General features: G+C 46.8%; 1 protein-coding gene across 1 annotated transcript; it reads right to left on the bottom strand.

Annotated features, from left to right (window-relative positions):
* Nucleotides 1-15429: 15429 nt before the first annotated feature.
* Nucleotides 15430-17678, bottom strand: LOC125514242 (probable xyloglucan endotransglucosylase/hydrolase protein 30). Its single transcript, XM_048679536.1, has 4 exons — nt 17370-17678; nt 17168-17268; nt 16273-16481; nt 15430-16178 (listed from the first exon to the last, which is right to left on the bottom strand). The coding sequence occupies exons 1-4, from the start codon at nt 17554-17556 to the stop codon at nt 15617-15619; spliced, it is 1059 nt and encodes a 352-aa protein (XP_048535493.1). The 5' UTR covers nt 17557-17678; the 3' UTR covers nt 15430-15616.
* Between the last annotated feature and the right edge of the window lie 4907 nt (nt 17679-22585).

Genomic DNA, 22585 nt, shown 5'->3' with positions numbered 1-22585 from the left:
GCTAGATGACTCCATAGATAGATCTTGGTGACACGTAGGAAAATTTTGAATTATTGCTACGTTCCCCAACAATAGGGCAGCTGGGGAAAAGTAGCCGTCCATCAGCGTCAAATGGTCGCGCACACTGTTGTGGTTGAGCATTCGATGACCCTTGATCGGTCCCTTGAAACTAAGAACATGCTCTTCTGCATGCTCCACGACAGCAAGGACCACCTGCATCATCGTTGTCTCATCCGTGTAGTCCTCCTCGTCGGACGAGCCATCGGACGACTCAACAAAATGCTCGTATATATACTCCATACCTGAATCTGTTTCTTCAAAGAAGAAGGGTAAAAAAGTTAGCACGGGCATTTCACCGCACAATTGTGGGGCATGGTGAGTACCGTAGGGGCGGATGGTCCCTATGATGCGGACGAAGGAGGGGTATGGAACGGCGGTGGAGGAGAAGCAGCCTGGAGCCTGGGTGTAGCGTTGCAGGAGGCGGAGTCGTCGAGTTCCGACAAGGATGTGGCGGGGCGACCGGGGTGATGGAACCAAAGCAGAGGCAAGAGAGAAAACAGATGCAGAGAAGAATGGGAGGATGGACGCTCAGGGTCTGGGAGGTGTTTTGAGGGGGATTTTGATGAGCCAAGGGTGTCGGAATTTTACTTGGCTGCTGTCCAGTTTCCCGCAAAACCTTCAAGTTTGTTTCAACTTTGTGGGAAAAATGCGTCCAAATCGGTCGATGGACCGACCGCGCCGCTCGGACGGTTGCTTGAGGATCGGCTTTGAAGATTCCCTTACGAGCGGAGCACGTTGTTCTTCTTCCTCACGTGTTGGTATCTGACGACCACTACGCATTCCGATTCATTCCTTCACAGTCGTGTGCTGCTGATGCTTTCCACACACAAAACGGCGAGGTCTATCTAGAACACATCCCGGCTCATCAATATCATGCCATACATATCCCGGTCGAAAATCGGCCTGTCGGCAGCGAATCCGCGCATCCGGTGCTGCCAACTCCGTGTTGATACTTGATACGGTCTCCCGTCAAAGAAAGCAGCTTGTCGCGGTTAACCACTCCAAGTTTTCACTGACAAAGGTTTAATCCCAGGCCACGTGGATTACCAACGTGAGAGTAAACCGTACCAGACCACCCACCATTATTAAGCCGAAAACAAATGTAACTTGGGTCCGCTTTACGCAACACTACTGCTGCTGCTGGCAGAGTCTCTTTCTCATGATCAAGCACGTAGACTTTCCGATCGGACGGCTCAGTCAAAGAACACATGTCAAATTCTCAAGGACTTGCACCACTTGTGTTCTTCGCGGTGGTTAGGGCACCAGCACCACCAGCACCATCAGCGAGCGGCTGGCTATCCGTTTTTGTTGCTTCGAGTAGGCCTTGTCCCTATAAAACAAGGACAGATTCCATGGTTTGAGTAGTAGGGGGGAATAATTGAACTGAAAGCTAGCGGCATCTCCGGGACTTTGATATCTTTCTTTCTTTCTTTGCCTTTTAGCTTTATTGATTGATTGATCGCGCGGTTTAAGCTGGCGAACTCATCCACACATCAACACAAGATTCTGAAGATAGAATCCAGAAGAAGGCATTTCATTTTAACTGCGTCCGTTGACTTTGATACTTGAACAACCCCATACGGTTTTTAGAGCAACTTCAATAGACCGACCCAAACGGACGGCGCTTTTGTTCTTTTTTGTCCGTTTGGGTCGGCCCGGCGGATACAAACGTCCGGAGTTGTGTTTGGATCGGCGCGAGCACCCAACGCTGGTCCAACTCATTTTGTCGGCACGTCAAAAAAATTAAAAGCATTTTTAAAATAAATACATGCATTTAATTAAACATAAAAGCCGACCACGAAGGTTGGCGACAGTTCACATTACATTAATTAACATAAAAAAAACTAAAAACTAGACGACGTGCTGTCCTAGGCGTCCTTGACGGCGGCAGCGTCTGCGTCGGGGTCGGTGAGGTCCATCAATGTCGGCGCAGGGCCGGCCCAGGGGAACGCCATGTTCCAGAAGGCGGCGATGTCGGATTGCGCCGCTGCTGCTTGGGCCTGGCGCGCCTTCTCTTCGGCCTCGCGCTCGAGCATCTGCAGGTGCTCGCCCTCCCGCGCTCCTCGGCCAGCCGAACGCGACGCCAGTGGTCGAGGTAGCCCTCCTCCTGCTTCTTCGTCGCCCCGAGCCAAATCGGCAGAGCGCTGACCCACTCGCGCACTACTCCGGTTCAGGAGTAGCGCTCGAGAGGGGCCGGCTCCTCGGGCTTGGCTTTGGGCGGGGACGGCGGGGTCACCGGCGGCACGACGCAGTCGCCCGCCGCGAAGAGGGCCATGGCCTCCACCATGGCAGCCTGGAAAGCCGCCTCATCCGCCTCCCTCCACCGCTCCTCCTCCTCGCTCTCCTTAATGGCTGCCTGGTAGGCGGCCTCGGCCTCCTGGTCCTCGTCGCGGACGACGAGCAGGGGCGGCGCAGGCTGCGGTCGACGCCGCGGACGTCGCGTCGCCTCGCCTCCTCGTGCTCGAAGACAAACCATCGAGCCTAGTTGGGCGAGTCGACGGCGTAGTGCGGTTCGTCGCGCTGCTCCAGCGTCAGCAACGCCCGCCGGCGCCGCACCTCCTCCGCATGGGCCCTCGTCGTCCGCGGCGCCGCCGGCACTGGGATCCTCTCCGGATCCAAATGCCAGTCATGTAGCAGCGTCGCGTCGGGGTACGGCAGAGGCACGCGGTGCTGCCAGTGTCACTCGGCTTGGTGCACCGGCACATTGATGCGCTGCCTCTGCCGGGGAGCGCGTGGCGGCGTGGGAAGGGAGGGGGAATGGCGGGCGGGGGCCTTGCCCTTGCTGCTGCTGCCGATACCGGAGAAGAAGCCCATACTGGCGATGGCTGGGGTTGTCGCCGGCGTGGGGGCAGGGGTGGCCAGATGGGGACGGGGGCGAGTGGCAGTGAATGAGGACGGCCCCGCCGCACGCCCGACTTAAAAAAAGACGACCGACATCACTGATGCGTGGGCCTAAGGTGGGCGGTCGTCATAAATAATGTTGACCGTGATAGTTGGACGGCCGCCAGGTGAGGATGCGGCGAACGGCGAGGAGACGCGCGACACGTCCGCACCGACGCATTCCAGGCGCAATTTTGGGCCAAAAATTGATCGGCGCGAACGCGAGACGAACATGATTTGAGTTTGGGTCGGCACGTTGGGCCTTCACTTTTATCCGCGCCGACTCAAACGAACGCCGACGGATGAAATGGATCGCCCCATTGAAGTTGCTCTTATCCCACCTCGTGTGTCAACATTGTGCTCAAGAAAACTGCAATAACTTCATCTTTTTGTCATGATAGTTCACCGACTGGATTCTACTGTATTAAAAAAACTGAAAAAAAATTGATTAGATTAGTCGACCCTGTTGATACACCGGGATCTGGTCTTGCATATATGTACCCTCCCCCTTTTGACACCAAAGTATTCCAAAGTAATACAGCAAGTTGGATCGGGTGACATTTCGGCACACATTCCTGCTTTGTACTAACAGGCAAGAGGCACCAGAATATATGCTCCTACCTGCTCCGGGCCAGGAACACAAGCCATCTTCCGCTCCTCGTTAGTTGAGAGGTCGCTTGATCTTTTCCTTTTCTCGAAGCGAGATCGCTTGATCTTGCCAAAGTGCCATCGTTTTCGCTGCCTTTTGTGTCCATCGTCTCTTCTACCCGTCCGCGTCGTACATGCCGGCATCGATGTCATTGGCCTGCGCGCCCATATAGCGATCGATCAATCGAGCGATCGATGCGATATCTCCGTCGCCGATTATTCTCCCTCCCATGCATGCATGCATGCATCGCCTAACTAACCTAGCTAGTACTAGTAGAAGCTAGCGGAGAGAGTTCGCTTTTGAGGCCAGCTAGGGTGGGTCAGGACGTTCGATGTTGCGGCACGACGTGCGGCGCCCGCTTTCCAGGCCAACGTCGGCATGCTGAATGAGCTCCTTGTCGCTTTACGTGGCCGCAACCTGGAGCAGATAATCTTTGTTATAGCAACGGGTTCAGGTCACCCAATCATGCAGAGCTGCTGTCATCCAATCAGTGCAAGCGCAACAATGACTAGCTTGGGTTGGGTGCGTGGTCTGGGTCTATCGGCTTTGGCCAGTCCAAACTAGATGGGCTTCTTGCGACGTCCACATCCGATTCGGATATCGTTCCTGATCTCCGTTGGCCGATGGATCCGACTGACGCCGGCGAATATGCGCTTTCACACACGCATTCATACGTGATGGGCGCGCGCATGCATCATCACAAGCACGAGTCTCGCGTGCGTATTTAGAAGCCTACTTCCAAACTACTCCCTTCGTTTCATAATATAAGAATATTTTTAACACTATATTAGTGTCAAAAACGTTTTCATAAGAGCGTTTTTGACATTACATTAGTATCAAAACCGTTCTTACGATATGGGACGAAGGAAACACTAACGAAGGAGTCGTCAAGAGCATATCCTAGCTCACGGCTACGGGTTAGTTTTGGCATGCCACAGAGGGCTGTAGCGTGTGGTATTAGTCAGTGCCCAGGAATAAGGTAACACAAGTCTGGCCTAACACTCTGCCTTCCTTCTCCACCACCTTCTCTCCAATCCAATCCAAGCGCATCCGAAGGACAGGGAGAACAAAACACGACGAGACATGACGGGTGCTAGTAGTACAATCATTCCACTCCCTATAATAGGCCCGGGCCTCCCCTGAACCGCGAGGGATGTGTTGCTTTTTCCACTTGGAGAGACCTCGAGATCACCACCAGAAAGCTTTGCGTGCTCTGCTGCCTGCATGCCGGGTCTCGCTTGGTGCCATATCTCGTGCGCTCCAGCCAAACTGCGGAGGCCCCCCGGGCTGTTGAGTAGAGCCAGTACGCTACAGAGTGCCACGATTTGGTTGGGACCAAAACAGGAAGGAAAAACGGACGGGAGATGGGAGAGAAAGATGATGGACCGAAAGGAACGCGTCGTGCATGGCGAGTTGGCTGGCGACCAGCGTGTGCGCCCAAGCAGCGTGACGTGGGGACTAGCAGGAACGTACCAGCACCCCACGGGTTTTGTGGTGCTTGGTCGTTCGGCTGCTGCTCAGTTTTCTTTTATGGACAGTTTTCTTTTATGGATTCGCTATTTCTTATCTAGACGAGTCTCATCTAATTTCTGCACTACTTGATTAATCAAATGAAAATATCCCGACGAATCTCCACGTAAATCCAACACTGTAGAAACTACTACCTCTGTTCATTTTTATAAGACGTTTCAAATATTCAGACACTGTCAAAATAGTACAAAGCAAGCTATCCGAAACGTCTTATAAAAACGAACGGAGAAAATATTATTTCTCATGTAAATGGAAGTTAGACACACTCTTGCTTTATTAGTGTATAAACCTGCTGCTCAGAATTTTTTTCTTTAAAATCTAGGATTTTTTTCCGGCAAATTGGTTGGGCTACAAGAACGTTTTGGGCCTCACCTTGTTAAGGACTTTTGTGTGAGTTGTGTGACCCAAAGCTGGGATCTGCAAGCAATTTTTCAGTCGTCGGGCCATGCAATCTGTATGGATTTCTTGCTTCCATTTTCAGCGACCTGCTATGATTCTAGGGCACTCCTATAGACACCCCTGAAAAAAAAATGGTACTCCTATAGAGGACCTCCTATATGTCGCTTATTGCGACAAACTGGCGGCGATTCGCGCGAAAACAGCTGACCAGGGCCGGCCCATCACGCCATTAAAATATCAACAAAAACTAGCGCCCTAGATAGGAATCGAACAAAATCACTAATTAAGGAGTACTCGTTGCAAAGAACACTCTACTTTCCCAGGTCGCGACAAATAGCGCACATGCAGCGCGTCACTTGTTGCAACCTGGGAATTTTTCCTTTTTTCTTAGATCCGTTTATTTAAAATGTTTTATCTTTTAAACCGTGCGTCCAAATTCCGAACCGTTTTCATCATTGGATTCCACGCGTCGAGATCTTCAAAACTAGATCCCATGTCGATAGGTTTTGACGAACTTTTTTTTCATGAAAAAAACCGGACGAAAAAACCGAACCGGGAGCACGGTTTTTCCACTTTTCGAAAGAGACACGCCTGTGCCTCTTGTGAAATCACACCCGTGCCTCTCGTGGAAGGAAAAAAACAGAAAACACGTTTTTTTTCGTTTCTGAAAGGCACGACCGTGATTCTCAGGAAAGCACAACCGTACCTCTCGCAGAAGCAAAACCGTGACTCTCGCGAAAGATAAAAAAATAGAAAACGCGTTTTTTTTCCTTTCTGAGAGGCACAGCCGTGACTCTCGCGAAAGCACAACCGTGCCTCTCACGGGAGTAAAACCGTAACTCTCGCGAAAGAGAAAAAAACAGAAAACATGTTTTGTTTTTCCCTTTCCAAGAGGCACGGCTGTGACTCTCGCAAAAACACAACCGTGCTTCTGGCGGAAGCAAAACCGTAACTCTCGCGAAAGAAATAAAACAGAAAACACGTTTTTTTTCGTTTCCGAAGGCACGGCCGTGACTCTCGCTAAAGCACAACCGTGACTCTCGTGAAAGAAAAAAAAACAGAAAACACGTTTTCTTTTATGTTTCCAAGAGGCACGGCCGTGACTATGGCGAAAGCACAACCGTGCCTCTCGCGGAAGCAAAGCCGTGAGTCTCACGAAAGAAAAAAAAACAGAAAACACATTTTTTTTCATTTCCGAAAGGCACGGCCGTGACTCTCGCTAAAACACAACCGTGCCTCTTGCGAAAAAAACCCTGACTTTCGTGAAAAAAGCGTGTTTTTTCGTGCAAATTTTTTTAGATTTTTTTATCAAAAAGCTAAGGAAAACCGAAACGTTAAAAAAACCCGGTAAAAAACCCATTTAAAAAGCTGAAAACACATGCGAAAAATAAAAAAACAAAATTCGAAAAAAAAGTCCAAAACGTGACACGTGACGAATAGCTGGAAGCGCGCTAAGTGGCGCTAATCGTTGCGAGGCTCCCGAAGGAGCACTCGTTAACTAGTTGTTCCCGGAATCGAACACGGCAACTATTTCTCGCATTTCGCTCCGGATCCTGTCCCTCGGGATGCACTATTCCTACGTCAGCTCAACCGTTGACTGTATTACCTTCTGTGAAAACGAATCTGAAAAAATCATTAAAAAGTATATAAAAACATAAAATTTGAAAAACGAGCATTTCGAAAAAGATCATTGATTTTTTTTAAGGTTCACATATTTGAGAAAGGTCATTAATTTTGAGAAAAAAAAGGTTCATTGATTTTGCAAAAGGTCAATTTTGAAAGAAAAAACTTCACAAATTCAAAAAATCTCATAAATTTCGAAAAAAGCTCATCAATTTCGTAAAAAAAGTTCTCAATGTTGAGAAAATGCTTTTTGATTTTGAAAAAAAGTACATCGATATTGAAAAAAAGTTCATGAATTTAAAAAAATCAAGAATTTGAATAAGAGATCACGATTTTGAAAAAATGGTTGCAAAATTGAAAAAAGGTGATGCATTTAGGAAAAGAGAAAGGAAAGAAAAATAGAAGGAAAAAAGAGCAAGACCGTTCCGAAAAATGAGAAAGATTACAAGAAAGAAAAAAAATGAGCTCTTTTACGGTGATTGTGGAGTTACGAAACGTAATTTCATGTAACTCCTCCTTTGATTATTATCCACTGTTGATTTAAACCTATTAAGTAAAAAGATTAAGTTTAATCAACAAGGGTATTATTATCATGGGTGACTGTTTTTTTTAGCATGTCTGTCAATTCCCTTGTCAATCGCCCGCATCTGGCCTAACCCATCTCGCACGAGGACCTGGAGACGGCGGCGCGGGAGCGAGGACCGGGCGACGCCACCAGCGCGAGGACCTAGAGGTGACGCCGCCGGCGCGAGGTCATGGAGGCGAAGCCCCGTCTTTGGTTGGTCGCTGTGGCCGCTCCCTCACGGCCCCGCCGACACCGGCGCGAGGTCCTGACGACGCTGACCCGAGATGGAGGCCCCGCCTGCGCTTGGCCGTAGTGGTGTACCAACGCAGCAAGGTATCTCTTCCCCTGCCCCCGTCTCTTCCTTCCGTCCCTCCCTCCCTGCTGTTAGTTCTGCCGGCGGCGGACCAACTGCTCGTTGCAGCACCTTCATATATATATATATATATATATATATATATATATATATATATATATATATATCCAGTTAGGGTTGAGCAGTGAATACACCTCATTTAGATATTCCAGTACTGAAATTGGTGGGGGACAAACACTGACCTCTGAATTGCCTATTGTTGATTACAAAATGTTGGTAAATATGAAATGAGGATGTGCATGTTACGTTGGTTATCTATTAACATTAGAAGGAACTGTCAGTACTCAGTAGCAGTGTATTACTGGTCTGACGACATGATTGACCAACCTATTAGAAGACACAAATGAAAAGAACTGTCAGTACTACGGTATACCATTTAGCTCGTCCGAAAAAAGACTCCATAGTCCATGAAGTGTCATTTCTGATGAATGACAGTAAGCCTAATTGAGAGGTTGTGTCACTGTACCGTGCCAGTTATATAATGCATGTTGTTCTGTGTCTAGTGTCACTTGTGTCCGTAATGTTATTATTTGGTGAAAGACAGAAGACAACGGCTAGATTATATCAGCATGCCAGAAATGAGTTGGTATTTGATGAACTGCTCAAGCAGTCAAGCTGTCGAGAAATAAATATACATCGTTTTAGAAAAGACATGGTCTCCAATAAGTAACAATAATCGCCATTTTCCACGGCAATACACTTCAGCTGCATGAGTAAACAGAATGCATTTTGTAAGATTATTATTTTGCCCTATATTCAATCTGGGAACATGTTTCTAGAAGTTTTGCCAAACGAAACAAATAGAAGCAAAATTCAATTTCAGGACCATTTTGGCTCAGAATGTGGCCAGAAGATAAGTTTTCAGAGAAATTCCAAAAACAATATATCTCAAAAATCCACACTATCCTATTCCTTATCTCATTCAGTCTGGGAAATTTCAAGAAGCTTTGCCAAATAGAAAAAGAACTAGAAGTAAAATTCCAAATAAGAAGCATTTTGGCTCAAAATTTGGCAAAAAAATGTTTTCAGAAAAATCTCAAATATCCACACTACCCTTTTATTCAATCTAGGAAAGTATTAGTAGTGTGACCGGCCCCGATACCGGTCTTAATAGTCTGGGCCTGCTACTATCTATATTAGTCGTACAGACCCACAAATACCGATCTTTAGTCATACGGACCCACAAGTATTAATCTCAGTCATCCGGACCCATAAGTACTATTTTTACTCGTTCGTGTTGATCTTACACGCTAAGGCTCAATACTTCAATCTTAGTCATCCAGACCCACAACTAATGGTCTTAGTCGTTCGGAAACACAAATATCAGTCTTAGTGGTGCGGAACCAGAAACATCGGTCTTAGTCGTGCGAAACCACGAATATCGGCCGTAGTCATTCGGGCCCACTAGTATTGATCTTACCCGTCCGGACCCACAAGTATCAATCTTACTCGTTCGGGCTCACTACTATTAATCTTAGTCACCCAAACCCACAAGTATCGGCCTTATTCATTCAGGCCCACAAACATCGGTGTAACTCCTTCGGGCTCACTTCTATCGGTCCTACTTTTTCGGGCTCGCTACTTCAATCTTACTGCTCAGGACAAGAGAAGTATTGATGTTACTCATTCCTGTTCACAAGTATTGATCTTAGTCGTCTGGACCCACGAATATCGATCTTAGTCGTTCCCGTCCACAAGTATTGATCTTCATCAGCCGGACCCACAAATAATGGTCTTACTCGTTTGGCCTCGCTACTTCAATCTTACTGCTCAGGACACGATAAGTACTGATCTTATTCATGTTCACAAGTATCGATCTTAGTCATCTGAACCCACAAGTATCGATCTTAGTCATCCGAACCCACAAGTATCGATCTTAATTGTTCCCGTCCACAAGTAACGGTCTTACTTGTTCGGCATTGCTACTATAGATCTTAGTTGTCCGGACCCACAAGTATTCGGGCTCACTAGTATCACTCTTAGTTGTTCGGACCACAAGTACCGGTCTTACTCGTTCGGGCACACAAATACCTATCTTGGTCATCCAAGCCCACAAATTCAGTTGTTGGCATTCACATAGAAGGTAGAGAGCGCCAATAACTCATGAATTAGTGAACACCTTTGAAGCAACACAAGATGTACTGTGACTTACAAGTAGAAATCATGCAAATTACAAAAAAAATTACATTGTAACTCCAATGTCCACTCTATTGCTACTGTAAATTCATCAACAATTGTTGCCATTCACATAGAAGGTAGAGAGCTGCGGCAACTCATCAATTAGTGAACATCTCCGAAGTAGCAAACTGTAACATCAGTGCACCACTAGGAAATTTACAACCTAGGCATAAAAAACTCAGGTCTAAACTATAAAAACAGATGGGTAAAACTCATGATTTATAGGAAAATTCAAATTATAGCTCAAACAAACGTACAATATAACCTGAGAATCTCGAAAATGGTTTGGCATTTCAGTGGTGGAGAAAGGCCAGCATCACCAATGGAAGTAAGAGAGGACATACAATCAAACCAAATTGCAGCTGCATCTGATAAGAAGAAAAGTATTGTATTTCATAGATCAACGTCTAGCAGCAGCAAATATTTCTCAGCACATGAGAGGGAACACAGAAACCAACACGTGCACCCAAAAACTTTGAGAAACAAATAGTCAGATGTTTCATTAAGCAAGAGTTCAAGTGGGGTTTCAGGTGGGCTGGGGATAGCACTATTTATCTAACCATCCCAATCACATGTTATCAGACGTGCCAACAATTTGATCTCCAATGAATCAACCTTTCCAGAAAAAATGGAGCAACCAATTTTGGACGGTCAATCGATCAACCCTTATCATGCACGAATGTTTGATAACATGCCTTCATGCACGAAGGAGACTATTGAACGACATAGCCCTTTGCTTATTACGAGTAAGAAGAACTGGGAGCTGACAGTTGGACGTGAGGGCCTAGCAATAGAAATAAAATCTAACATTCTCGGTAAGTTTGTTTACACATCTCGTACATAATTCTGTTTTAACAAAATGGCACAGGTGGAGAATACAAATCAGAGGGCCATCAAGTTCCCTACGTCCACACGACCTGACTCGCCCGCACTCGCCGCCGCCGCCTCCTCGTGTGCGCAGTAGACACAGTCCGCTCGAACGCCACCGCCCTCCTGTCCAACAAAAATTTCATAACAGTATACTTTCACATGTGGTCTACAAATCTAAAATGGGCCTGGTTTTTTTTTTTTGAGCCACAAAATTTTGCAAGTTATTTTGTTAAGTTGGAAGGTTGAAAAATTGGTATGAAAAACGGAAAGGTGGGGTTCAGTACATTTTTTCTAAAACACATGTACATGCACTGGCATGCTTTATTTGACCATTTTCAGTTCAACAAATTACACACACCCAAATAGTTTATATAAATCTGTGTGTGTAGCGTCATTAACTACAAAATGAAGCACAATCAAAGGTTCACAACACAAAGGTTCTGAACCCAAGTTTGCTACTCCACACGGCGCTATACAAAAGGTAATAATCTACGGTGTTTGCGAGATATCCGTAAAACTGCCTAGTTCATCAACGTCCAGTTTAAGGAATACGACATTCCGATTCTGTCCAGCATCAGTAACAATATTAATCACTTCACTTGGCAGAGAAAATATAAACGAAATCAGTGTAAATGAATTTAATCTGGCGAGGTTCAAGTCAGCTAATCCCGTTTAAGTGATCCATAGAAGCAAAGAAACAAAATGTCATGAACTCTCCGTATGAAACCACTACGCTCGCAACTAGTAGAGGGGGGTGGGGGGTGCGCTGACACATTCCAGGCAGGGCCACAACAGGCGAGGGAGGACTGCCGTGGGGCCGGGATCCAGCTGTGGTGCCCGTGCAGAGGGGCTCTTGACGGCGCAGATCCGGCGATGGAGGGCTGGCCGCGCTGGACAGGGATCCGGCAAGGAAGGGCTGGCGCGGGGCGGAGCTCTTGGCGACGCACATCCGGCGGCGAAGGGCTCGCGCAGGGCACATCCGGTGACGAAGGACTATGGTGGGCGGGGCGGGGCTCTTGGCGGGGAGGAACCGGCAGTCCACGGCGTGGCAAGCGGCGGACACCGTGGTGAGAGGAGACGAGTGGATCGGGGATGAGACTGGATTGGGGGTTGAGACGAATAAACATATTGCGAGCGGAAATTTTCAAAAAAAAAAGAGACGAATCTACCCTTTAAAATCCTAATTGGTCCCACTAAAATTATGTACCGGTCTCACCTTATATGTAATTTCCTGTAATTTAAGTTTTGTAACTCCTCGTAACTCCTATTTTCCCACCATTAGATCAGGCTGGATGGATGGCTCGTAAAATCGCCAATCACCTTAATAGTTGTAAAAATAATAAGGAAGAAATGACTTAAAAATATGTAAGTAATCATGTAAAATGAGGGTGGTTGGTCGGTTACTGCAACGTACTTTGAGCCTTGAAGTCGCCGGTTTGAATCCCAAATACCCTACATGCATAATTTTTCGCGGGTTAAAATCAGAAGGAAAAAAGATACTGTAGATGAGTCGGCCCAGCTTGCAGGAGGGGTGTGCACCCGTTTGCCCACAACGTCGCTTGCATGGCTCCCGCCCTCTCGCTCGCTAGCCGCCTACTCGATCGTTGACTCCCGCTAGATCACTTGTTTTTTCTCTGCTAAAAAACTACAACAATTTTTACTGATTTTCTTAGAAAAAAGAAACTTACAGGTTTGCTACAGTTTGTACTGCTGTTCTTAGAAAAAAGGGCCGGGTTTTGAGTTCAAGGATTTGAAAAAAAATCATGAATTTGCAAAACAAATCTTCAACGTTTGAAAAGAAATTTCATCAATTTGGATGAAAAGTTCAACCATTTTGAAAAAGTAAATAGATTTGAAGAAAAGTTCACAAATTTGAAGAATGTTCATTGTTTTTGAAGAAAAGTTCATAAATTTGAAAAAAGTACATCGATTTTACAAAAAGTTCATTTTTCACAAAACTTCATCTGTTTTAAAAATAAGAATTAGAAAAAACGTCAACACATTTTTGAAAAAATCACCAATTTTGAAGAAAAAGTTCGCGAATTAAAAAGTTCATAATTTTGAAAAAAAACATGAATTCAGAACAACTTCACGCATATATAATAATAATAGAGAAAAGAAAAAGGAAAATTAAGAAAGAAGAAAAGTGAAGAAAACCGTTCCAAAAAAAGAGAAAAAAAGGAACCGGAAAAAAGAAATAAGATAAGAATAAGGAAGAAAGAAGAAAAGACAGAAAAAGATGAAATAAATCAGATGGGGTGAGGTGGGGGTGTGGTTACTGCAGCGTACAAGACAATTTATTTTTAATTAGACCATGGTAGTTTTATTATAGATAGCATGGCATTTTTATTATTTAGAACAAGACAATTTTAATAATTAGATCATGATAGTTTTATTGTAGGTAGCATGTCACTATTTATTAGATCATGTCAATTTTACTGGTTAAACATGGCAGTTTTATTTGTCATGGCAACTTGTTTTGAATAATAGTCATCGTATAACAGAAAGTGCCTTCCTACACCCAAGAGCAAATGCTCCTGGTGTGAACAGTAAAATCAAAAAAATAGGAAAAAATTCAAAAAATTCTGAAATTTTTTTGTGACATACTTTTCCAAATGTTTGGCGCTCACGCAAAATTTCATCACAAAATCGCATTGGTGGAAGTCGTACCAAAAAAACAAAATCGAGGCTCCAAAATGCTTTTGTAAATAACATTTTCAGAGTATTGAATTTGTTTTTTTACCACGCCTTTCACCAATGTGATTTTGCAATGAAATTTTACATGCACAACAAATTTTTGTGAAAGTATGTGATTTTACTGTTTAGAAACTCCACGTCCTCGTATAACATGCAATTTGAACGCATTTTTGCCATGGAAACTATATATTTTGTTGACACGGTCATTTCAAATTATTTTCGCGATGTAAACTTAGGATGTGTTCCCCTGACATCTAAAGTTAACTTGTGCTGCCACTTTTTTTACAAGCATCTGGGTCGTGGCGACTTTTTTGTATGTTTTTTTTAGCTATTTTCATTTCAATTGTAAATCCTAGCTTGAAGGGCTGATATTGCTTAAGTTGAGCCTGTTTGTGGCCCATTTTAGATCCTTAATTGGATGGTTCATCGAGAAGTACGCCTGGGCCACCAGCGTGCGCTACTCCTAGTTCCATGGGAGATCCGCCAGGTCGGTCCTCCCAGTGCGAACCAAGCGTTCACGCAAGTCGAGCGATTCCTATTCCTATGGAAGGTTTAGGCCTCTTTTGGTTCATAGGATTAAAAAATTATAGGAATAGAAAAGTCATAGAAAATGAGATAACATGCATCTTAAATCCTATGCATAGAAATAGAAAAGGAGATGCCCTTTGATTCACATCATAGGATTTTTTTCATTATGTCTAGGTTAATGTTTATTTTCCTATGAAATGTGAAGGATAGAAAGAATTCCTTCATAGAAATAGGATTTCATTCCTACAAACCAAAGAGCTTTGAAGGAATTTTTCCTATAAAAATCCTATCCTACGAAAATTCTATAAAATTCCTTCAAACCAAAGAAGGCCTTATCAGGTCAGTCCTCTCAGTGCGAACAAAGTGTTCACGAGAGGAACGCCTGGTCCTTCACTTTTAGGTCCTCTTTGATTTGCGGGATTTTGAAAATGCAGGAATAGAAACTTAGGGTTGGAATCACATGCCCATTTGGATCCTATAGGGTTAGTAAGAAGTGTTTGATGCCATCGAAGAAATAAAGAAAATATAGAAGGTGATTGAAGTGGATGTTAGATTTTCTATGAAATGTAAAAGTACAAAAAAATTCATAGAAAATATTTCTATGGGATCCAGTCCTATGAATCAAAGAATCAATGTAAATAAAACTAAATATTTCAATCCTCAAAAGTCCTACAGGGCTCGTTTGATTCAAAGGAGGCCTTACCGAATCTCTCGGATACAGGAGGCAGTGGACAATCCAGCACCTAGTTGCTAGTAGTAACAGTAGGAGCGGGACACACTGTGCTCTGCATGAACTGAACGGGCGAATAAAGCTATACCTAGCGCAAAACACCAAAAATCTCCGGGTTGTCACCGTGCTGTCCGTGATCCTCCAAGCACCGGCTACACAGACCTCGAAATCCCGTGATTAATATTGCTCTACATGCTTTGAAATGTCGGGTACCTTATAGGGGCGACATGATTTGATTACTTCTGTGTAGGCTATAGGGTATTGTGAAGTTGTGATCTTGTCGAGCACTGGAACAAAATCTTTCTGAAAATGGTGCCTTTGGAGGAAACTGAAGCTGAAAGTAGCCATAGTAATAATAACCTGATCATATTATTAGCTGCCACCCAACGAATCAAAGAATAGTAATACTCCTAGTAGTAAAAAACAATGAGCTACTAATCCCTACGACCAACCTATACAGAGGCACCGAAATCATATAACGCCGCCCAAAAATCAATCAAATCCATAGCCATTAGTGTCCTGTCAGGTAAGAGCTCAGCTGCTCGCCGCGCCGGCGCGCCCCCTCGCTCCGGCGCCGGCCCTGCTCCCCCGGCCGCGGCGCCCGCGGCCGCGCGCCTTCATGACCACGGTCTTGGACTCGCCCCACGCCCAGAACGCGCCCCTCTCCTCCTCCGAGTTGTCGCACTCCGGGAACGGGCCGGCCGCGTACCGCGCCGCGTCGTAGCACACCGTGTAGGTCATCCGGCGCGCCCGGAACGCGCGCATGGCGGCGCGCTTCTGCGGGGTCATGACCGCGTAGTCGGCCGTCAAGAGCCCCAGGAGGTCGCAGCCGGCGGCGGCGGCGTCGCTGCTCCTCCCGAGGCGCAGCGCCGCCGGGTCGGCGGCGGCGGCGGCGCGGCAGCCGAGGAGGGAGAGGTCGGAGAAGTCGGAGGCGAAGGGCGCGTACTTGTAGTTGACCTTGTACTTGCCGCCCTCCGTGGCCCAGGCGGAGCCGTCCCAGATGGTGGCGTACACCGCCATGGGCTTCGCCGGGAAGTCCCCGCCCATGCCGGGGTGCCGGACCACCTCCCGGATCGGCGTGTCGTCCACGTAGAATCTGCACGTACGCGCGCGCGCATCGTCAGTGGCCATGCCATGCACTTTGTATTGTACAGTCTATACGTGCGGTGAGAGTGCTGATGCGTACGTACATGATGTGGGTGGGGGCCCAGAGGATGGAGTAGCGGTGGGCCTCGAGGGTGGGGTCGAAGGGGAGGAGGTAGCGCTCCTCCCGGCCGCGGCTGGTACTGCCGTTGCCGTACACGTTGGTCTGCACCCGCCACTGCCCGCCCCACCGGCTGCCCAGGAACTCGAAGTCCAGCTCGTCGTGCGTCTTCTCGTACACGTCCCCGTTCGACAGCTGCAACGCCACAACAACAAAATACCACCATTGTTAAGTTTATTATACATACACAGCAGTACTATCTTTAGAACTGTAACGTGTTTGTGCAATCTATCCATACCAAATATGTACTGTACGTTACTCCCTCCATCTATTCACTGGCTTCTTGTGCACAAAAAACGTACCGTTACTATTGACTCGTTCTCCCTCGTATACTCTGACGTATTGGTAGTAATAACTTTGTTTTGTTTTCGACTAGTAGGTGAGGCTGATGAATGCGGAGGGGTGAGAGCGCGTGACAGGGATGGAATGGATGGCAACATTTATTCCGGGCGAGCAGGCGGCGCAGCCTTTTGTGGCCGTGAAGGCCCGAAAACGAACAAAGCCCATGTGGCACGCCCTGTTGCCTGCCTACTCTCTCTCTCTCTCTCTCTGTCACCACACTCACCACGGCCAGAGAGCATGGTGTGCAACTTGCCATGGTTTTTCCTCTTTAAGACAGCAGTGGCAGGTAGTAAATCTCAGCTACTACTAGTAGCTGACACGCCATGTGACGATTGACGAAGCAGAGACCCAACGGTTGGGAACAACGCCATGGATTAACATTAACGGATGATAGTAAGCTAAGCTGAAACCGTTGCTTGATTAAGTTGGACAGGAAACGTTCGCGAAGTAATTAATCGGAGCGGGGTTGGAGCACTCACGTAGAAGGCGACGACGACGCCGGCCGTGTAGTCCCTGGGCAGCTTGATGGACGCGCTGAAGAAGCCGTGCAGGTAGTAATCCGAGGAGATGAATCCCGAACCTGCGTGTGATCCAAAGAGCGCCGCGCCATAAGAACAGGAAGAACATAGGGAAACAAGGGAGGGTTTCAGGTAGGTAAAAAGTAAGGAATCGATGGGTTACCGGAGCGGCGATCGAGCAGGAGGCGGGCGGCCCTGTCATCCCGCGCGCGGACGAGGTTGCCGTCCCCGAACAGCGGCGAGAAGCCTTCCTCGAAGGCCACGGTCGGCACGTCGAAGGCGGCGGCCGCCGCCGCCAGGCAGACGCACGCCGCCGCCGCCGCCGCCAAGAACCCAGCCTTCATCGCCATTGCTGCCCTGGCTGGTGCTCTCACGGCGTCCCCTCTCTTCCTTTCTTTCTCTTTCCCCTCTCAAGATTCAAGAACCAAAACCTCACGCGCTCCCCGGGTTCTGCCTAATGACCTTTCCGCCCGCCGGTTATATACGCGGTACCACTCTGAGAAGGAACCGGGCGGGGAGAGACCACCCATCCTATGCCGCGGCCACTTTCGCTGGGTCGCACCGCGCGTGCTGAGCTGGCCCGTTCCGTGACGCGTAGGGCCGTCGTCTCGCGGCGGAGAAACGGGCCCACCGCCGTGGCCCTATGTGCTTAGGCAAAAAAGAGGAGGGGGCGGCCGAGAGAGGAGTTTATGAGCTCAACAGGAAAAAGGGATGGTGGTGGGTAACACCAGCTAAGCTTTGCTGGTGAGTGGTGATGGATGGGGCTTGGCTTGGCATGGCCCTAATTGGCGTGTCCGCCTCGCCCTGCCCTGTCCTGCCTCGCCTCATGCAGCGCGATCACGCCACTATGCACGCACAGCGTCAGTGCTGCTGCTGCTGCCCAGGCAATGGACCGGCGCAGTGGTTGAAATATGATGATTATTCGCAGGGGCACGTAGGACGAACGCTTGGAGTCGGGAGATTTTTATGGATGGTCATGCGACGTGCTTGCGTAGATTAGCTCGGGTCGGAAGAGATCGGTGCTCGCTCCTCGAAGAATATGGCGTGTTACTGTTTGCAGATTAATGGCGGATCGCCGCCGTTACTGATGAGATTTTCTCGCGGGAGTTGCCACGGGCGGGCAGTGGAGGTGGCGTGAAGGGAGCGGTTGGGCCAACGACTGCGTCGTCCAGATTTGACCGATGTATGCCTCTGCTCCGGCCTCCGAGTAGGACTGGTCGGCGGCGTGCTGTCATCCACCTGCCGCGCTGCGTGTCCAACGAGACACCAGCTGTGCGACAACCACGACCTTACGTTCTCTCTCCTTTCTGACCGGTTTGTTCGGTTGCGTCCTGTAGCACGCCACTGCTCCGTCGTGACGGGCAAAGCTTTTAGAGGGTGCTTGATGCAAGGGACTAGTTTTAGTCTGACTAAAAATAGTTTTTTTTAGAGATTAAAGTTCAAGCACCCCTGACTAAAGAGAGGTTAGGACTAGTCTTGAGGTTAAAAATTTTTAGTAATAGGAAATCTATTAAAATATGTATTAGCCCTCTCTCTTCTTATTTAATTCCTCTCCTTTAACACATGCGAGTTTTAGATTAGAGGGTTTGAAGGATAATAAATGCGCAATAACTTGATTTTAGTCTCTTTAGTATTTGGATCCAAGCATGGATGAGGCTAGCAAGTTTTAGTTTCATTACTTTTAGTAATAGGACTAAAACGTATCAAGCATCCTCTTAAACTGTGCATGCACATTAATAAGTGGCCGAAATCACAAGTTCCCGGCGCAACCGTTGCGAGATGTGTATCCGGGGCCGGTCTGATCCGCTCACAGCTGCCAACAGCCGTGTGCGTGCATGGACTGGTCATGTGGTCAGTGGGATAGGCTTGGACGACATGGCTCCTCAGCCCATGGCAGCCAATCAAGTAATAATAAATCATGGAGCATTAAAATATGCAGAGTATCCAACGCCGCCGGAGGCCCAATAAGAAAATGGCCGCGGAGGAGCAGCACACGACATGACCAGTGCTCGTCCCCGACAGACAGCGGTCCTCTTTCTCATGTGCGCCGTCTCCAAACGAAGGCGCATACGCACGCACGCACGCTCGCCGGCCAGACATGTACAGTGTCGCCCGCGCGGGGTCTCGCGCTCCCGCGTCCGGACCCCGCGGCTCTCCGGTCGCTCCCGCTGGCCGATTCGTCGGGTTCGCATCGATCGGGCAGCCGCTTGCTGCGCCGCGCGCGCTCCCGCCTCTTTTGCCCCGTGAAAATGGGCGAAATCGTCGAGGTCATGTATTCATGTCCTGCTGTTGTGCTGGTTCCGTTCACGGGCGTGGCAATGGCATGGATTACGGGGAGGTTTGCCGGGGTGGACTGGGTGCGGTTTTTCGTTTTATAGCCTGCAGCCTCTCGTGCGCACGACCAGTAATGGGTGTCTGACCCAAGACGCTGCCAGAATGGCAGGGCTCTGCATAGCGATGAACGCGCACCATGCATGGTTTGATACTTTGATTCTGTATATTGGTCGACGGAATTTATTGGCATGGAAGCCAGGTTACCAGTAGAGGAGATAAGAGTTGCAACTATCACCAAATTGTTTGCTTTTTCTTCCAAAAGTAGGGTAACCCCATCCTCTTCATCAGTCGATGCACACAGTTGCAAAATCCAGCAACTGAACAACATCGACCTCGAGAAAAAGCGAAAAGAAAACTCAAGGCCGCATGCCTTGCGACACTAACTCCATCATATAGTCACTAACCCTATCACATGACACATGTGGTAAGCAATCCAAACAACTCAACAACAAAAAAAGAGTCACTAACCCTATGATACAAAACGAAATCAAAACAAAAAATGCACAACTCCTAGGATATGCCTTCAAGAAGGAATCGCTGCACGTACGCCGCTGATGGCAAGTCCAACACAGGGTTAAACTCCGGATTCTCATCCCGAAGCCAAGCTTGAATTCACCAACTTCAGGACATGATGCAGGCGCGCCTCGACGTATCCTACTCAGAGATCATGTGTTTTCACCAGAGTGCATAAAGTCGTCGTCGAAGCCGTATGTACCATCATCCCTTATCGAGCTATCGACACCTCGATAACCGGATACCTCTGGAGAAGACACCGGAAGACAGACGTCTCATACCGCCTGCCTCCCGCCACTATCGCACCACCTTCAATCCAACAGCAACAGGCTAGACGTGAGACCTCCACGAGAGCCACTGTGCAACATGTGTCGGTAGCAGGCACGACTTGACGCCCTCGCATGAGACTCGATAACCAAATTGCTTAGCTACCACATATTTTTTTTCTTTCTCAAATCACCTAATGTAAGTTGTGCGATTTTTTGCATTTGGGTATGTTGAATCCGTAGGGGAAGAAAGCAAACGACGTGGCGCAGCGGCAAGGAGAGAGTAATGATGCCCGGGGCCACCCCTTAAATGAGGCCCAGCCAAAAATGAGCAGTAGTCGGCGGCGAGCTAACCATGACAAGTTTGAAATTTGATGGTTCGGGGCGGGGGGGGGGGGGGGGGGGGGGTACGTATCAAGTGATGCTATCCCTTAAATGCTCACATTATCCTACTTCCAAAAACAAATATAGATGTCTTTAAATTTTCTGATTGTATATACGAATGTTTACAATGCATATGTCTACAACCTCTAAGAAATCCAACCTCAAAAGACGCATTGAGTAACAAAAAAGATAAATCTAGCATAAATAGTGTTACAAAAAGACAAAAGCAAAAAGGTAACTATTTACATACTTCTTTTAAATGGGAGCATATGAGAGTTGGTATCAAGGGATATTCTCGCGATGGGCATGGGAGGGGTTGTGTGCAGGTTCGCCGGGAAAGATTCCGTTGATGCACCGGTCGAGGGTGGCACCAACACAACGGTGGGCGGTAGTAAGGGGGGAGGGGCAGGAAGGCTGGCACGGAAGTGCTACCGGCCGTGGTCGACGAAGGTCAACCAGTGGCCATGCACGGTTTAGGGAAGAAGTAAGGGAGGGCAGGAGATAGAAGAAGGCATTTGGTTGTGGCTTTACAATGGACGATCCAGAAAAAACCGACTGACCTAATTATTTTCCTGTCGACTAATTCTTGTTAGTCCCTTTCTTTCTTTCAATATGTATGTATACTTCGTACATGCTTCGTCGGAGATGCTCTTCCGGACTTTTCTATTTTTCTTCAAACTACCACGATCCATCTGTTTAAGTCTTCGATTACTGCAAGCATGCCAACATACATACTTCCTCCGTTTTTAAATATAAGTCTTTTTTAGAGATTTCAATACAAACTACATACAGATATATACACGCATATTTTATAGTGTAGATTCACTTATTTTGCTTCGTATGTAGTCCATTATTAGAATCTTTAAAAAAACTTATATTTAGCAACGGAGGGAGTACATAGATATAAAACTAGGATGCTAATATCCAACTACCATTGGCGGAGGCTGACGCGAACGATCGGTTCCCTCTGGGAGGGTTGATATCGAGCGAATGTTTTGGTTTGCTATGAGGCCCTTCCCAGTGCTCCAAGAATGTATAGATGCTAAGTATGCCACATAGACAAAACAATCTGATGTGGCAAGGTAGTTAAGAGAATAGAGAGAATTTTGTTGGCCACATAAAGAATCAATGCCAAGTACGCGGACCTATGCAAAACACTTGTATGAAAGAAGTTTGCCCTATGCATGAAAGAGTTTAGTTGTTAAAACAATTAAATGAATGAAGCTTAGAACAACAAACTAAGCACCTATGCATTGAGGATTTTAGTTGCTAAACTTTTTAATGTACCTAGCACCCCATCTAAACACCTGTGCATTGGAAGAGGTTGCCAGTATGAACCCATAAACAGCCAGACATGCGTTTCGGTGTGACTTCCTGCCCAATCATCATTCCCTTTGCGAACTATTTCTAAAAAACTAAAAAAAAAGATTTGCCATGATGTAGATAAAAAAATAGTCAGTACTACAAGAAAGATGTCAACCACGTGACACATGTGGTAAGCAATCCAAACAACTAAAAAAACAAGAAACATGTCAAAATAATAACACAAAAAATTCCATGATATATAACAAGTAATTGCAAATTTGTATGTAGAAAAATACACATAATGAAAACCACACGGCAATTTTACAAAAGAAAGAAAACATAATTACTAAAAAATCATGCTAAGATTTATGAAATAGTCATGTTCACATGGCAACTTAAAGGGAAAATTGTTTCTCAAAGAGCATTGCAAAAATTGAAAACATGGTTTCTTGTCATCACATAGCCAGATTTACACCCAAAAAAATGTTTTCATGAGATAACGGCAACAAATTATTAAAATGAATATTGTAAAATAGTCACATAATTTACCAAGGTAGGTCCAAATAACTAGTCATGG

The sequence above is a fragment of the Triticum urartu genome, chromosome 6 (genome assembly GCF_003073215.2).
Source record: "Triticum urartu cultivar G1812 chromosome 6, Tu2.1, whole genome shotgun sequence".
Classification (NCBI taxonomy): Eukaryota; Viridiplantae; Streptophyta; class Magnoliopsida; order Poales; family Poaceae; genus Triticum; species Triticum urartu.
The sequence above is the reverse complement of the archived record's forward strand: the minus strand, read 5'-3'. Positions and strand labels throughout refer to the sequence as shown.

Bases quoted from the DNA above. Each gene is read 5' to 3' on its own strand.
- LOC125514242 (XM_048679536.1), bottom strand. From the start codon at position 17,556: ATGGCGATGAAGGCTGGGTTCTTGGCGGCGGCGGCGGCGGCGTGCGTC. The intron at 16,482-17,167 runs GTGAGTGCTCCA...GTGGCGTTGCAG, and splicing joins GCGTCGTCGTCGCCTTCTAC to CTGTCGAACGGGGACGTGTA. The intron at 16,179-16,272 runs GTACGTACGCAT...GCGTACGTGCAG, and splicing joins TGGGCCCCCACCCACATCAT to ATTCTACGTGGACGACACGC.